Source organism: Oryctolagus cuniculus, chromosome 3, assembly GCF_051225735.1.
Source record: "Oryctolagus cuniculus isolate XC-2025 breed Fujian yellow rabbit chromosome 3, ASM5122573v1, whole genome shotgun sequence".
In the NCBI taxonomy this organism is placed as follows: Eukaryota; Metazoa; Chordata; class Mammalia; order Lagomorpha; family Leporidae; genus Oryctolagus; species Oryctolagus cuniculus.
The window spans coordinates 100,409,505-100,424,956 of record NC_142869.1 but is presented as its reverse complement, the minus strand read 5'-3'; the positions used below and the strand labels follow the sequence as shown (position 1 = coordinate 100,424,956).

The 15,452-nt window shown below is 37.2% G+C and overlaps 1 protein-coding gene across 4 annotated transcripts in view; it reads right to left on the bottom strand.

Annotated features, from left to right (window-relative positions):
• The window catches only part of LRP1B (LDL receptor related protein 1B), a 2,138,546-nt gene extending 2,127,774 nt beyond the window's left edge, over nucleotides 1–10,772 (bottom strand). For all 4 annotated transcript variants that reach the window (XM_051849573.3, XM_070071546.2, XM_002712121.6 and 1 more), the window contains exon 1: nucleotides 10,432–10,772. In XM_051849573.3, the coding sequence (XP_051705533.3) occupies nucleotides 10,432–10,627 (196 nt within the window). In that variant the 5' untranslated portion in view covers nucleotides 10,628–10,772. The remainder of the gene's footprint in view (nucleotides 1–10,431) is intronic.
• Between the last annotated feature and the right edge of the window lie 4,680 nt (nucleotides 10,773–15,452).

Here is a 15,452-nt window from a genome sequence, read left to right as displayed (position 1 = left end):
CATTGTGCAGATTTCCCATTTAGCATGTGTCATTGCATCTTTGTTATTTGCTTATTGTCTGTCTCTTCCCTCACTTAATGCCCCAGCTCACCAGCTACATTGTCTAACTTGCTCACTTGCTTCATTTTCAACATCTAAAACAGTGCTTATGTCTATTTGCTCAACTTTATTGAATAAATAAATGAAAGACTACTAAATACATCAGTTGTTTCATGAATCATATGAATTCAGAGGGGAAGAATCTGTGAAAAAGTGTAATACATTCTGAATATAGGGATTTCTTGCTTTTAGGAACAAACTAAGTTAATTGCATAATTAATTAAACAAGAGATATTTATGTAGCACAATTCATGATGCAAAAATATTTTTTCATAAACATCTAAGTGTTCATGGAGAATTAGGGCTACTTTCATGTTTGTCTTTGCAAGGTGGGCTAGAGTAGGATTCTGTAAGAGTCAGGTGGTTTCTCAGGTTTCCAGATTGAAATACACTAAGATAAAACCCTTATCACCTCTGTTCTCACAGTAATGAGAGCAACAAGAGTTGAAAATGTGATAAGATGTTGTTTCTTTCACTGTCAGAATTAATTTCAAAATATTTGACAAGATCATTAGCATGTGAAAATTGGAAGAAAACATGTTCACAGGGAAAGGAGCTATAGAAGGGAGTGTAATCCAATGATGGATAAAGAGGATGTTTAAGTTCTAAATCCTAATAATTTTAAAATGTTGATCAACGTTGTGTCATTATTCATTTTCTTAAAGAAGATCAGTATTCCTTTGTATTACAGGCCATGACCATGGTGCTGGTGAACTGCTAGCCCTATGTTACAATATGACAATGTGGTAGGTGTTTGGATGCCTGTTGGATTCCCACATCTAATATTAGCCCTTTGGTTGGAGACTTGGCTCTACTTCCAATTCCAGCTTCCTACTAACGTGTACCTTGGGAAGCAACAGACAATGACTCCTGTGATCAGGTCCCTGCTACTCATGTTGGAGACCTGGACTGAGTTTTGTTCCGTGCTCTTGGCTTTCACCTGGCCCAGCCCCAGCTGGGATGGAAGATATGAAAGATCTTTCTCTCTCTCTGTCGCTCTCTTTCCTCTCTCTGTCCTCCTCTCTCCCTTTCTCTCTTTCCTCCCCCCACCCCCATTTCCCTCTGTGTGTGTCTCTGTCTGTCCTATCAAGTAAATGAAAATCATTTTAAAAATTTTTGATCCAATGATGAAAATACAAGGACTCAGAAAAAGAACTTGAACTTTGAGTTCTTAAATCCATCTTTGAATTTGACTCAATTATTTTTAAGGAAACTTTCCAAATGTGTCCAGGGGACAAGATCTGCTATACTTTCACTTGATGAAGCCATAACTTCACCAATAAACTAATCTTATTATCACTGTATGTTCAGAGTTTAATCATAGCAAAAGGTCCTGAAATTTAATAGAGATGAACAAAGTGGAAAATTCTCATAAAGCATACCTGCTTTTTAAAAAATATTTTTGTACCAATAAAATATATCATTAAAAGCTTTGGAAAATGCCTTAATGGAAAACCAATTTTGTTTTTAAATCTGTGTAATGTACAAGTATATTTCTGCAAAAGTTTGAGGACCTTAATTGATCCAGTTAGTTGATTTATGTGAACAGAAATGAATAAATTCAGTAAACATCAAAGCTCTCTGTCTTGCCATCTTCAGTCACCTTCTCCTTATGCATCCTAATTTCTAAAGAAAACATAAACCTAAACACATTTCGGTTCTCAGCATTATAACTACAGTTTGTATTTTTCACAGTATCTTAAAATGCCCTAGAACATTCAAAGGAACCACAGCTAAACTTCTTTTCTCTTCTCTGCTCCTCCACACTCATTTTTAGTTTGCTTTTCTCATTTTAAGAAGAAAGACCTGAGATGACAAATTGTCATTAAAGAAAAACTCAGTGGTAGAAAAATTCTGAAGGAATTATATATTTGTATTTCTAAAGTTAAGCTGTCATGGAAGTCAAGAAGGATGTCAATGCTATGTGGAAAAGTTAGGAAGGAATGTCCTATTGATTGTAAGAATAAAACAAGAGACGATTCGCGGTCCCTTGATGTTACCTAAAGAAGAAACATATTCTTTTGACTAAAATGAGGTCGTGTTTCAACAATGCCTGTCTTTGGTCTGAAGGCTAAGCCAGTCAGGACAATGAGGTTCATGCAACTCAGGAAGAGATGTCTGACTATTAATAAGAATGTATTGTGAGATAAAATGTAACTCTGGTGTCTTAGGGAGGAAGTATGCTCTATTAAGTTTTTTTCTTCCTTCTTCTCATACTTAAAGTTAGAAGACATTGTTTAGGAACAGGTGCTTTCTCAACATGTTTTCTATAAACGGACAAAGTTTTAATATTACTTATGTTGAAACTGTATACATATGACAATATTCATTCCTATATATGAGAAAAATGAGGTTAAACACATAATGCCGTGGTAAGAATATATCGATCAAGATTGATTTTCTTTTTTCTAAAGGCAAAGACATTTTTAAAAAGTGTTGTTTTTGGTAACTATTGTGGAATATTTGAGAAGAGATCCAAATGTTGATAATGTCATAATTATTCAACAAATAGGAGAATCAGAATTACTGAACAATATAAGTAACAAAACCATTACCAACCTGAGCATTGTTCTTTGCACTGATAAGACTTATGAATCTGGACGAATGAGAAATCAGAGAAAGAAAGGGTAATACCATTTTACTCATGCCAATGTAAACTTTGTCACAATTGGACGCTTAATTGCAGACTAAAAGTAAACTGATGTAATTGCATGATAAAGTTATTAAAGTCATATTTCAAAGCACATTTAATGCTGCTGTCTACATTTCACTACAATGATTTCAACTATATATCATTTATTAAGAGAAAATCTTGAATTTAAAACCCCAGTTCAGAATGCCTTTTAATTTTTAACTGTATTTTACAAAATGGAAAAAAAGAAATTCAGTTAAAAAGTAAATTTACACTTATTTTCAATAAAGTGATCATTGTATGAGCACACATGAATTTTGGGTACATATTTATTCATACTATAATGGTATTTGAATGCTATTAGAATACTCTTATGCTATCATATGATATTAATATATAATTACTAACAGATATATTTGCCTAGGATGATATTCAAAATGACAAAGACACATATGCTTAGCTCTACAAAGTGTAGATGGGAAATATATGGCATATATCTTTCAAGGAAATGTATTGTCATTGTTGTTTTTCCATAAAAATCAACTTTATGCATAGATTGCAACATCAGCTTCACTATTTTACTGGACTTAAAGCCACCAACTAATACCTTTGATTTTCGTGTAGTTACTAGCTGGTTTCATGAATTAGTTTGGTAAATAAGTTCAAAATAATTGTTTGTATATAGAAAGCTTAAATCAATAGGATGTGTGTGTATATTGGAAGTGGTGGGGGGTAGAGAGAGGAGAAAGTGAGAGAGAGAGAAAGAGAGAGACTCTGAGACTTCATACATTAATATCATTGAATTTAAGATGGAGCAACAATTTAATACTTTATCCCATTTAGTATTTTTTTGTTCTAGTTAATACTATTGGTTGAACTCTGTAATTAACACAAAATTATTCTTAGGTGTTTAAATTTAACTGAAAAGTGATCCCTGTTAAATATAAGAGTGGGAATAAGAGAGAGAGGAGATGTATAATTTAGGACATGCTCAACTGGACTTGCCCCAAATGGTGGAGTTAGAAATGTGCCAGGGGATTCCAATACAATCCCATCAATGCATGTACCAATGCCATCTCACTAGTCCAAGTGATCAATTTCAGTTCACAATTGATCACACTGATAGGTCTAAGAGTCACAGGGATCACACAAACAAGACTAGTGTCTGAAAATACTAACTGATAGAATCAAAAAGGGAGGGAACGATCCAACATGGGAAGTGAGATACACAGCAGACTCATAGAATGGCAGATGTCCTAAATAGCATTCTGGCCTCAGAATCAGCCCTTAAGGCATTCAGATCTGGCTGAAGAGCCCATGAGAGTATTTTAGGCATGGAAAGCCAACACACTCTGGCAAAAAAAAAAAAAAAAAAAAAAAAAAAAATTACCTAAATGAAAGATCTCTGTGAGTGAAATCCCAGTAGAAAGAACTCTCTGAAGGGAGGAGAGAACTTCCACTTTGACTATGACCTTGTCTAAATAAGATCGAAGTTGGCATCCTCAAAAGGCATCCATTGCCTTGCAGAATCATGACTAGAGCCTAGGGAGATTACTGACGCCATAAACAAGAGTGTCAAATTGTTAAGTCAACAACAGGAGTCACTGTGTACTTACTCCTCATGTGGGATCTCTGTCCTTAATGTGCTGTACATAGAGACTTAATGCTATAACTAGTACTCAAACAGTATTTTACATTTATGTTCTGTGTGGGTGCAAACTGATGAAATCTTTACTTAATATATACTAAATTGATCTTCTGTATATAAAGATAATTGAAAATGAATCTTGATGTGAATGGAATGGGAGAGAGAGCGCGAGATGGGAGGGGTGCAGGTGGGAGGGAAGTTATGGGGGGGGGAAGCCATTGTAATCCATAAACTGTACTTTGGAAATTTGTATTTACTAAATAAAAGTTTAAAAAACAAGATAGAGCAGCAAATAATACTCATTTTCTAACTTTGACTTGTGGGAATGGGGGGACATGACCACTGAAACACTCACGAAGAGAAATTATAGATTAAACATTTCAACAGAAGCTTGTAGAAGCAAAACATCTAGTAGAAAAAGGACATAAAATTTGAAGAACTAAGCTTATTTATTCTGTTGTTTGGAGAAATCTTCTGAAAGCTTCACTCTGTGTTTCTAATACAGAGGGTTCAGGTGTACTTGGTGAGATTAACATGTTATTCAAACAAGACAGCAAAGAAGAGCCAGAACAGCATTTAATATTATTGCAAGCACAGTATTTTCAAAAGCAAGAAAGAATTTAACTTTTAAATAATCCAATTCATTTTTAAAGTTTTCTATTATTAATTATTGAAATAACAAATTTTTTAAAAGAAATATAGTTTTAAATAACTTCCAAAATAAAAGAACTAGAGAGCATTCCAAGGCCTGTGGACTGCCAGCTTTGTGACTGGTATGGTACCATTTCATTCCTGTGCCTCTAGTCAGTCATTTGTTATATACAGTAAAGTTGAGACTAACAATGCATATGAAGATATATAACAACTCCACAGAAGAGAATGAAAAGTGGAATTTGGCAGCTTTCTCTTTGGTTGGTTGGATTAATTTATCTTCTCCACCCAAAAACAAAACACTAAGTTTTGTTATTTATTCTCTCTGTGCAGCAGGGTTCACACATTTTTGTTATTATTTTTAAATCTGACATTATTCTTAAATATGAGGAACCAAATTTCTTCAGTAAATGTAAGATGTTTGTAAATTACCTAGAATAAGCATGACTGTTTTCAATGGAAAGTTGATCATGTACATTTTGTGGTTAACTTGTTATAAGGGCACTCAATCTTTTATTTATTTACTTATTTATAATGCTGAGATATAGAAAGACAAATAAAGGTAACGATTTCCCATCAGTTTTTTCACTCCATAAATATCTACGGCTAGGGCTAGGCCAGCACTGAAACCAAGAGCTGGGAACTGAATCCGGGTCTCCAGCAGTTGTGGAAAGAACCTAACAACTTGAGTCCTCACCGCTGCCTCCCATTGTCTGCATTAACAAGAAGCTGGACTCAGAAACCAGAACCGGACATCAAACATTGATACTCCAACGCAGGACGCAGTGTCTTAGAAACGAGGCCAAATGACCTCCTCCATGTTATTCAATCTAACCACTAAGAATATTGTTCAACATTACAATCTTTGAGTCTATCATAATTATAGATATTTTAAAGGCAAATGCATCTTGACATTTATTTCCCAAACTGTCACATTCTGTTACAACAAAGCATTTGTTATACAAAATTCCTTAGGATTAGTATGTTGGGAGTCTAAATAACTCAAACATTTTTACACATTTCACTTCATTTTGCCTTTCAAGGAAGCAATAATAACAGAAATAGACATTTTATCTGAAGTTTTGAAAACTAAAATTTCATTAATTAAACCATCTCTGATTTTCGGAACAGAGTCATATTTTTACAGGTATTTCTGCCAACTCGTCCATTTTTAAAAAAAGATGTATAAATATGGGTATAGTTGCTTTGGTGGGTTCCACTCATAACTTGACTAATTTGACTAATGACATCATGTTGGTACAAGCATGTTTAACTTTTACTATTAATTCTTTGAATACATTTATCTAGAATGAAGACAAGTGTTCCCTTTGTACAACAGTTGTTTTGACAGACAGCCACACAAGATAGAGAAATCTATCAGTATGTCTGATCAGTACTTTTTTACTACAGAGAATCCTGGTAACCAGGCACAAATGGAAAGAAGGCAGGAGGGGAGCACATTTCACATAAGTTGTAAAACTTGATGGCATAAACATTAAAGAAGGGAATCATTTTAGTGTATAGAGTGCAGACACATGCAGAGATCCCTCAACATGGCAATCCTTGCAGAAGACCAAGTCATTGTGAGTTCAGGTGAATTTTAAACTGAGCTTATCTTTATAGCAAGCCCTAGGCTCTGAAAAGAAATTGAGAAGGCAACTAGCAAGAAACTAATGTCCTGGATCCAATACACTTGATAACTAAAAATCTCTGCGTATCTCCTATCTGAATGGCAAGTAGTGCTTAGAGCATGCCATTTCACTTCTAAGAACACATGAACAACCTTACTCATCCAAACTTTCTAAGAAGACTTCTTTCATACTCAGTTAATTTTTTTAAAAAAGAAAACTCATTCCCATCTCTATAATTCTGGAGTCATTAGCATTAAGTTTTCTGCAATATTGTTATGTTTCTCTCCATTCCTAGAGGTTTAATGATATCTAGAGTTACAACAATGTAAGTTACTTTAAAGTATTTTTATTCTTCAAATATTTTCTCATAATATTTATTACAAAATGAGATGAAATACTTATTTTCAGTAACCATTCTTTTGTCTGAAGATATTTTAATCTCCTTTCAAGAATATTGTTTGGGATCCAGCCTCTTCCTAAAGTTGTCTTTCAGCCTTTTTTCCGTTCTTTGTCCTTCTCTACTGTGTTTTGCAGTTAACATATTTTCTTATTGTTTTAGCACAATTAAACTTTTCAGTATTTTTCCACTGTCACCTTTCCTCCTTAACCACTGTTGATTTGAGCTTAGGGGAGAAGGGGAGTGTGTGTGTGTGTGAGAGAGAGAGAGAGAGAGAGGGGGAGAGAGAGAGAGAAAACGCAAAGATTACAGATCTTTTCAAAGCAAAACTTTGATATTTGTTAAATATAAAAAAGACATAGATGCAGGCCATCCTTCTTTGAGAGGAGGAAGACCAAAAGTGTGCCATACATGTGCTCACCATTTTTAAACACGTTTCTAGGCAGACACATTAACATGACTATAGCAGCAGGAACTCAATGATTTGGAAATACCTCTCAAAATCAGAACAGACTCAAGAATTTAAAGAGATTCCATTAGGTCTCTCAATCCCTTGTCTTTTCAGAAAAAGTGACAACTTTAAATATACTTCCTTTTAAGTCTTAATCCTTATCAAGCAACACTTTGATATGATATGACATGTTATATGACAAATTAGTTGATTCTGAGTGAATCTGAGTTATCTTCCACTTCAAACTATTAAGAGCTATAATGAAATTTCCTTTTCTTATATGATGGGATCTAACAAGGAATAGTATGTTTATTAGTTTAATTCTATCACAATCAATGTAAACTAAGAAAATCAACAACGTAGACTAATAGGACAAATGGATGCATATGAATCCAACACACAGTTAGTCTGCAAGTATTTTTCTACTTCATAAAATGTTTGAGCTTATACCCACAAACTTATAAAGCAAAGGACATGAGGTACTAGGTAACTCAAACATTTCTTATGTAGGCTATGTAGTTTGAGAAGCTACTTAGTAACCAATAAGTATTTGGAGACTATAAAAGTGATTTCTCATTTTTTGGCATAAAGCTACCTAGCTTTTGCTATAAAAAATACACCCGTGCAATTCTCTTGCCTACTCTATTCTTCAAGGACAATTGACATGAGCCTGTGCTAAAACTCACGTCTCCTTAACCCCTTTCTTGAGTTTATATCCCCGTATCTTTTGTTTTGACATTTCAGTGAGGAAGTTAGTAATAATGCAGCAGCACCTTCTTTTTAAACTTTCAGCAAGATTTGTTGGTTATTTTTCTTTTTCCTTATCCCAGATGGAGCCCACCCTTTTCACTTTTGATAGTCAGCTATAACAATTTTAGCTCTTTTCTAACAGTTTAGAAAGTTGTTTTAAATATATATTTAGTAGTGGTAAAGTGTGGACTACAATTATTTTTACTTAAGCTATGTGAGATAGTACTTCTTCTGTTGATATGGTGATACAATATGACACTATTTCAATTTTAGGAAAAACTAACAATCATTTTCCATGTGTTCTGCTCATATCTCACATGCTACTCTCCCTCATGGAGCTGAATTGGCACCAAATATAATCCTCTTAGTTATTTAATTTCCTACCTCAGAGGAAAGTTGAGGATCTGTACATTTAACTTTTTAATTATACATAAAATTCTCTTCCAGTATTCATTCCAAAAATGGCAGCAACAGCCCTCTCCCTCATAATCACATATAAAAGTGCTGAGGACGTAGCTCTAGATGAGGTCAAATTTCTGGAGACTGAGAACTCCATCCGAAAAAGCTCAACAGCAGCAGTCTGTGACTGCCATTAAATTTTGCTGGCACACTGGGCTGAAAAGCTTCATTCTGTTCATCTGCTCTGGTTCAACTTCAAACATTCTTCCTAAGAAAGGCTGAGAACTGATTGTTCCAGATCAAAGATATCATCATTTCAACTTAGGGCTATGTGCTTCCATTTTATCAGTACGGATATCAACTATTCCATACCAACTTCAAGGCAAGTTGACCAAGTTCAGAAGATACCTGGTTAGGTGGCAAGGATATGTTTAAAAGATTATCATCAGTAAACGCTAGCTGTTGTAAAGGAATTCTTGTTAGCCACACTACTGTTAAAGGAAATGTATGCCACACAGACTATAATCTGGTTGCCAACAGTCCATTGAATAGAAACACCACGATTCATCCGCCCCCCCCCCCAGGTTCTTTCCGATACTGAAGCAATAATTTTTAGTCCATTTATAATTTGTTTCATGGAAACAGTCACTAAACTCCCAATACAACATTTTGTCCATTTTCTTGGGATTTGGATATTTTTCCCTTCTCCCTTATTTCTACCCCCCTCCCCAGCCATTGTACTAAAAGGCTGAAGTGTATCAGTCCCTATGGCTCATTTTATGATTTAAAATTCTAGATATATGATACTTCTGGTTTTACTTGAAGTAGTTAACCATTCCAAGTCCAGCCCCAGTGCCCCAAATATTCGTATACTATTTTTTTTCTTTATCCAAGTATCTGATGTCAGAGTATCACACTTGCACAGGGATTCCCGGCTTTTCAGATCAAAAGTTTACAGAATCCTGGTTTATTTTAATTCCCACCTCGACCTTTCTCTACTCCACACATTCATTCCCCTCTAAACTTCTACCATTCATCAGCCACTTGGAGGAAAAACAAGAGCAAAGAGCCAGGCTGGAGCGAGGCACTTCAGGGGTGGGTTAGCCCCTCAAGGTGCCATGGGGCTGAGTCAAAGACCTTCGTAAATAATAATAATAATAATAATAAAGTCAAGTTCAAGCAGGTGCATGCACACAGAAGCGCCCTAGAAGCTTCTCCGTTGATGACAGGGACTCTGTCCCAGGTCTACCCTAGAAGGGGCTCCAGAGACTAAAGGGGGCTTGAGTCAGCGCTGTTGCCCCTCCAGAGACCTTGGTTGGAAGAGGCAGGTAAGGAAGTTAACCTGCGAGCTAAGTTGCAGGCGGACACGCGGAATGCTGAGAACCCAGAGCCCGGAAAAGCTCGCAGTCCTGAGCTAAAGCTGAGGGAAGTCTCGGAAACGCGAATGCTGATTCCAACATCTGCAGCGCTCTGGGTGCGCGGGCAGAAGCGCTCAGTCAAGTCCAACCGCTCTTACAAGGGGGCGAAACCCGGGCCGGTAAATGGCCAGGGGGGAACCTGTGAGGGCTCCGGGGACCCTGGCACCGGATTCAGACATCCGCCCAGGTACCTCGGACCCCCCCCCACGACGCCCGCGCATCCTGGCCCACCGGTCCCGGGCAGCCGGGCGGCCAGGACTTAAGTTTCACACTCACTTATCTGCAAGCAAGCATCCCCCAGCTGGAAAGCCAAGGGGGCAAGGGGAGGGTTGGGAGGGGGAGGCGTTCTCCTTACCTCGCTGGGCTCCCACGGTCAGCACCCTGGCGATAGGCAATAATCCCGAGAGAGTGAAGAAGACCAGGAGAAACTCGGACATTGTGGGCGCCCGCTGAGGAAGCCTGCTCGGGAGACTGCTCGGCGGCACCCTCGGCCCGGCGGCGGCGGTGACGGCGGCGGCGGCAGCTCGGAGCCCCGAATCCAGCAGCGTCATTTACAAATGTCACTGGAAATTCTTCGGCTCAATGAGTCCAGCCAGTCCGCCTTCTCCAGCCCGGAGCAGAATGTGGAAGGTGCACGGATGCGCGCGTGCGGGAGGGAGGCAGCGAGAGAGAGTGTGAGCGCGAGCGAGCCGCTCGTGTGTCTTGACTTTTCAATGCAGGGTACGTCTGATCTTACATCACGCAAGAGGGGCAGTGAGAGATGCCAGCGGACGGGAATTCACTGATTAATCACCAAATCCGCCACACACCCCTTCGCCGTCCACATAAATCACATCTGTTACTTAAGAAGAGGCATTTCACACAACAGGCAGATACCACCGCGAACGCAGGACGCCACGAATCACAATTATTTCGGTCTCCTGGAAGGGAGAGTAACTCAGAGCTGGTTCTGGAGCGATGTGTGGGTCTTTTGCAGAACGGGGGCACGTCTGCATTAGGCTGAGCCAGTCAGGCGCCTGGAACGCTCCGCGCAGAACGGTCAGCTCGGAACCATCAGCCCGAGCGCTGGTCGGCTTCTCAGGGCAAAGAGAGTGGATCTGATCCCTTCGCTCCTGGCTTGAAAGCTTCCTTCCCGGGAAGCAAGAAGGACGAGCGAAGTCACCGAGCTTCTCCCAGGCTAATGGTTTCCTCCGCTGGAGACAGAATCGCTGTGCTCTCTCAAATGCAGTTTTAACTTTTATCCTGAGTGGCACCTGGGGACATACAGGCAAAATTTAGTGACTCAGCAGAAACAAACAAACAAAAAAAAAAAAAAAAAAAAAAAAGAAAGAAAGAAACAAAGAAAGAAAAGAAACAGCTCCCCAAGTCCAAGTCCGTAACCATTGCATAAGAGAAGCAGGTGAATGGAAATGGCTAAGGAAGTCCCTAAGGAGGTAGCAGAGAAGTGAGGCATTGGCAGTATTATGTTTTGCAGTTGGTTTCTCTCTTTAAAAGGGCAGACCGGGCCATTAAAAAAAGATTTTGCGGGGTGTGTGTGTGTGTGTCTTGTTCTTATTTTTTATTTATTTATTTAATTTTTACATAGCATATTGTTGGTTTAAGAACTTTCCCAAATTATCAGCGACATCAAAACGAACCAGTGGAATTAAAAAAAAGTTGTGTAATCACTTAAGTTTTCAAAATGATCACCCAAATCCCTAAAATGAATAGCCATGCAAAATGGCCCTGGAGTTAGAACTTTTAGTAGTTAAAGGCTTACTTTCTTCCTTGTGACACCAATAATTCGTGTCTAAGGGTAAAAATTGAAAAACGTTTTATATTTGGTATTATAAACCTGTGATGAGTGAATGCAGAAAAAAAAACTACAAGAAACGAACAAAACTAAGCAGCAGGATGATTGAAAAACAAAGGAAAGATACTTTAAGCTCTTTACTCCTTGACTGATTGTGACTTTAGAAATGAGTTCCAGCACTATGAACTAATATTTATAAGAGTGAAGTAACCAGAGACATCGTTGGATGTACCTTAGAAGCCATTAAGATTATACCGGATCAAAGAACACTGACACAACTCTGAATGATATTGTACAAGTCTGTGAAAGTCATCTTTTCATACTTATTCTGTGATTATAAATATGCCTTTATGTCAATTTTCCATGTTTTAAATTTAAGTTTACTTTCCCTTATAAGTCAAGCCATTTTGTGTAGAAAATATGACTCCTATACATTGAAATGCTTCTGCTTTTTTCTTCTAAAGTTGTCACATGTAATTTCTCCTAGTTGTTTTTGTTCCATAATAATATGCACTACATAGGAAAAGAGATTTTCCATATTTTACTCCATACCAAAAATTTTCCAAATTTGGGCTGAGTGGCAGAGTTCAATTAATAAGAAAGAAAAATTTTGAATGATGTGCAAATTAATGTTTCTTTCTCTCCACAGACATCTACATTCTATGAAATGCTTATTCATTGGGACAAAGTAAATATAGGTATCTTTATTGCATGATCCAGCAGTCAAACAGGAGGTCAGCTTTTAGGCAATTTGTATCCACGTAAGTCTTGGCAATAAAAGGAGGAATATTCAACTGTGGTGAGAATATCCAGATTCTTCCTCATTACCACCAATGGCCTCACACCACAATGGCAAGAGTGAGGAGAGTGTCCTGAATCAGTATGACCCACAGAATGTCCTTACTGTGTAGCACAGTGCCACTTGTCTTGGTTCAAAGTCAGTTACTCATCTACCTCTGCAGTATGTATGGGAGCCCTGGCTTCCATAGTCAGTTTGGAAAAGGGGAAAACTAGGAAAGATAGACAGATGGGTAAATGCCCAGGAAAATGTGTTTTCTAAATAAACAGCATTCTAAATTTGCAGCGCCTCCAAATATTTTGCTTTTCAAGTCATTTAAGAATAATGACTATATGATCTCTTTTAGAGAATCTTGTTGACTTTCTTACTTCCTTGAATAGAAGACGCACTGTCCACACACTGTGACCAGAATAAATGAAAATAGAATTTTTTGGAATTACCTGCCAATCAAAATGCCAATCATGAATGACTCTTGACTCAAAAATATTGCTATGAGATAATGGCAGTCAATGTGGAAACTTGATTAGTATAGGCTAGAGTACTAATGAAAGGTGACTTCTAATATGTACTTTCCACTGTGAATGATTCACAATAAAGTATTAAGTATAAATTAAATCTTTGAGCTTTATTTTTAACAATGAAAATAGATGTTATTAACAAAGTTCTTAATGATGTACAAACTCTCTGCAGCAACTTTGTACAAGAATGGGTACTTAGGTGTATACCAGTACTCAAGTGGACATACACATGCAAATAAATGCTTGTCACAAGAATTCATTCACAAGATAAAGAAATAAGCTACTATAAACAGATTAAATGTTGAATAATAGATATATATTTGGTGAAAAGCTAAAATAATGCCAGTGTCATGATGAAATGGAAAAATTGTCAAACCCCACATCAATTCACTTGGCTCATCACCTAGCTCTCCTTGGAAAATGATCAGTTCATTAAAGGAGATTATTTTATGAACATCAACATGGCTGATAAATTTATAGACCAAATTTGAGGTATAAAATTTTATAAATGTATTCTGAAGTTTGGAATGGCCATCCAATTGTAATGGTTTGTAAGTAAAATTGAAAGCATCAGAAATGATAATTTTCTATGAAATAATTTTATTCCCCTTAAATATATACTTTAATGAAAAAGTAAATTAATAAAATATGTTATTAGTGAAGCAAGAATAGCTAGAGTTACTGTTCAAATTGTGTTGTTCCTGTGGCCCACTATAATTTCTTCATTCTAATCAGAGTTATTAACACTGACAAGTTAAATAAATTAATTCATCAAACTTTAGGACATTATGAACTCTCTCAATGAGATGAATCAAGCAAAGAAGAACCAAATCATTCTTCCTATCTGGTCTTTAACAATACACAAATATTAATTATCAGTTAAAAGTAGTCTTATAGCTTCCAATTAAAGCCACACATTGCATACATGTGATCAAAATCAGATCTCATTTCTGCTAACAATTATTTGCTGGTGCTGATGGACTTACTATTGATAATATCTACTCATGTGCCATACACCTGAGAATTTGAAGCTAGCAAGAGTATGTTTGCATAAGCAAGCTGGGGCTGCCCTGCTGTCTCAAAGAAGAGGTATGTGAAGTAGTTTTGGCCCAGAAGTTTGGTTGCTAGGGATTCCTGTGGCTATCCTTCAAAGGCGGCTGGGTTCTTACCAGGCCTTCCCCACAGAAAGGTTGCCAGGCAGCATCAGACACAAGATGAGAAGGGAACCGAGGTGAAGTGAGGGAGGAGGGGAGGAAAGGGAGAGGGGCAATGTTAAAGCAACATGATCAATGCTTTAAAATTAAAGCACATTTTCTTTCTTGGTTAGTGTAGTGGTGGGTTAGTAATTTTTTTTTTTTTTTTTGAAGAGTTAGCTCTTTTTTTTTTTTTTTTTTACAGTCACTCTGGACACAGTCTTATTTGTCTTTTTAATCTTTTACTGTAATGAATGAAAATGAGATTTCTTTTTTAAGACTTTCATCCATATAAAAAGAACAGATTTCATAAAACGCTTTATATTTTTATTAGTCCTCAGATCATTTCATTTAAATATTCTGCAAATTTTAAACTGCTTTGTTTCAAAGGTGTGCTCTGCTTGAGGGCATACTGTTTCAACTGGAAAATGAGAATTTGGTTGGCATAAATAAGAGTTTGGTGTCACCTTAATCCCCTCCATTTGCAAAGTATTAACAGGTATGTACAACTGAAAGGAAAACTAATGAGGCAATTATCTAATGCAGTCTGTAAAGTAAAAATATTTCCAAACTAAGTTTGCCTTTATTTCACATAGTTTCAACTTCACTGTCATTATCTACAAATATTGTAAGATATACAATTATGGCAAAATGCCCAACTGCTAGACATAATAACTTTCAGAATATGCTTTTAATATTGATGTGATTGCGGCCGGCGCTATGGCACAGCGGGTTAACTCCCTGGCCTGAAGTGCCGGCATCCCTTATGGGCATCATTTCGAGACCCGGCTTCTCTGCTTCCAATCCAGCTCTCAGCTATGGCCAGGGAAAGCAGTGGAAGATGGCCCAAGTCCTTGGGCTCCTGCACCCATGTGGGAGACCCGGAAGAAGCTCCTGGCTCCAGGCTTCGGATTGATGCAGCTCCGGCCGTTGTGGCCAATTGAAGAGTGAACCATCGGATGGAAAACCTCTCTCTCTGCCTCTCTTCTCTATGTAACTCTGAGTTTCAAATAAATAAATAAATCTTTAAAAAAAATGTTGATGTGATTTTTTTTTGGGTTTTCTCTCACTCCT